This window comes from Puntigrus tetrazona, unplaced genomic scaffold, assembly GCF_018831695.1.
Source record: "Puntigrus tetrazona isolate hp1 unplaced genomic scaffold, ASM1883169v1 S000000116, whole genome shotgun sequence".
NCBI classification, from domain to species: Eukaryota; Metazoa; Chordata; class Actinopteri; order Cypriniformes; family Cyprinidae; genus Puntigrus; species Puntigrus tetrazona.
In genome coordinates, this window is record NW_025047793.1 from 985,001 (window position 1) to 987,500 (window position 2,500).

Genomic DNA, 2,500 nt, shown 5'->3' on the forward strand with positions numbered 1-2,500 from the left:
CTCACAGACACACCTCACTTCACTATTAAACACATGACCTTAAATAACATAATAAATGCATTAAACACTTTAATTCGAAAAGGCACCAAAATCACAAAAATATCTGACGTACAAATGACTCTCTAATTAAAAACAATGTACTTTATAATTACAATATCAACACGTCTCGCATTTCATTATTACAACTAAGTAGATAACTTAGTCTAAATAAAAACTAGCCAAATGTGCACAGCAATAATAATATTAATAATAATAATTATAATAATAATAATGACTAGAATGGAAGTAATATGCAATACATGGACCCCAAAAACTGCACACTTAAAGGAACAGTTCACCCAGAATGAAGCTTGGCTGAAACCCAAGAAGTAGAGATGCTCTGCAGTGAATGGGTGCCGTCGGAATGAAACGTCCCAATAATCCACATCTTATGAAGCCAAAAGCTGCGTGTTTGTAAGAAACAAATGCATATTTCAAAAAGCTTGTGGCCAAGATGTGAGGCCATAATAATCCAATAATAATGCTTCCTCCAGGGAAAAGTTCACCCTCTTTTGTCCTCTTACATCAAAATCCACCCACACCCTTGTTTAGAGTTGTTTCTGCTTGTAAACGCTATCTCTCCTGATTCAGATGATTTTTAATGGGAAAAAGCCTATTATAGATAGATCCATATTTCAGCTTAAAACCATCTTAACGATGGATCCGTTTCTTACAAACACGCAGCCTTTCATCTCACAGGATGCTGTGGATTATTGTGTTTTTATCAGCTGTCCGGTCTCTCGTTCTGACGGCACCCATTCACCGCAGAGCATCCGTTGCTGAGCAAGTGATGCTGTAACGCTGCATCTCTCCAAATCTGATGAAGAAAGAAACTCAGAAAAGGTGAATGTTCAGCAAATTAAACATTTTTAAGGTGAACTGCTCCTTTAAGGAATCAGCTGGTGCATCCTGCGTAAAAAAAATAAAATAATGCTACTTAGTCTGATATTTTGCCTAATGCACTGACATTCAATCATTTTTGTTATCTTTCCTAATGCAAAGCACTGTAAGACAAATAAAAAACGAAAGGAGAAATGCACGCCTCCATTACAACAGAAAACCCTGATTATCCAACAACAAAGATCTGACACCATCGCCCTCTAGTGTCTGACCTACAACAGGACACTCTGGACACTGGACTAATAACGCTCTTCATCCATGGAACGTGAACATGACTTTACTGAGCAATATCTCACAAAGCTAGCTGTACTATATGCAGTGTTCAGACGAATCTAAGAGCAAGAGCTTGAGTGAGGGAAAGGTTTAAAGTGCCGACAGCTCTTTATAGTCCGCTTATATCATGGCTTTTGGCGTATGATGTAGTTCTGACCAGTTAAACCTTGTTGAGTTCTGGTGTGTCGGTGGTGGACCGGCACCGGCGGGTCTGTGCAGGCGGTGCCTCGGGAACGTGAGCCAGTGGATCGGGACGAATCAAGAACCTGCAGAACGAGAAGGGTCTGCTTTACGAGGGACATAAACACAGCCTGACATGAACGTGACCGTATGTCCCTATAAAAACACTGAAAACTGGAATGGCCTACATTTTGGGGATTTTTTGAGATCCTGAGGAAAACAGATGCATGACAAATTAATTAATAATAATAATAAAAAAAAAAAAAAACTAAATGTATGACTGAAATATCCATATCCAATATTTTATATCCCAGCAGTGATGCTTAAGTACATTTATAATATAATTTTTTCAGTTTTCATAAAATGTAGTAATTTTTATTATCATTTTATTCCTTTATTTCAGTTGTAGTTGTAGTAGGCGAATTTTAGTACTTGATTGTATTTCAGTTAGTTGCCAGATTAACATTTACAATTTTTTAATTATGATATTTATGTGTTATTTTATTATTTAACTATTATAGTTTTGATTATTCGATTTAATTTTTTATATTTTATCATTTTAATTAAGTTTTAATCATTTTATTGTTTTCTCTGTCATTTTCAGTAGTTTCGTTTTTTTTTTTATAAGTTTTTAATCATTTTTATTGTTTTAATTTTATTCAATAAATAAAAAAAATGCTATTTGATAAACTATATTAAAATTAGAAAATAATAAAAAATATTATATATATTTCTTTTACACTTTCTTTCAGATGTTTACTTTATTTTAAGTAATAATTCTTTGCTTTGTTTTTAGTTTACTTCTGTTAATATCCCTGGCCTACGTCCAAAATATTTTAATTCCGAATTATTTTAACTACAGAAAATGACTTTAATATAGTTTGCGCTACCAAAAACAACACTGTTACAAAGATAAAGCGGCCCAAAAAAGTAACAGAACATACTTGTGTTCTTTTAGGATATGTTTTATTTTATTCAGTGAGTTTAAGTTTAAGAATAACAGCGGTTAAAGGAAGGAGTGTGTATGTGTGTATCTGTCAGGATACATACACAACATCATTGAGCTGAAGCAAGGTGTCGGGGGCGGGGTTTATCAGCACGTATGAGA

At 34.2% G+C, this 2,500-nt stretch overlaps 1 protein-coding gene across 5 annotated transcripts in view; it reads right to left on the bottom strand.

Annotated features, from left to right (window-relative positions):
- Positions 1-44: 44 nt before the first annotated feature.
- Positions 45-2,500, bottom strand: part of kcnt1a (potassium sodium-activated channel subfamily T member 1a) — a 21,987-nt gene continuing 19,531 nt past the window's right edge. For all 5 annotated transcript variants that reach the window (XM_043229943.1, XM_043229942.1, XM_043229941.1 and 2 more), the window contains exons 30-31: positions 2,443-2,500; positions 45-1,478 (exon numbers count right to left, since the gene is read on the bottom strand). The exon at positions 2,443-2,500 is cut by the window's right edge and continues 27 nt beyond it. In XM_043229943.1, coding sequence (XP_043085878.1) covers positions 1,373-1,478; positions 2,443-2,500 — 164 coding nt within the window. In that variant the 3' untranslated portion in view covers positions 45-1,372. The remainder of the gene's footprint in view (positions 1,479-2,442) is intronic.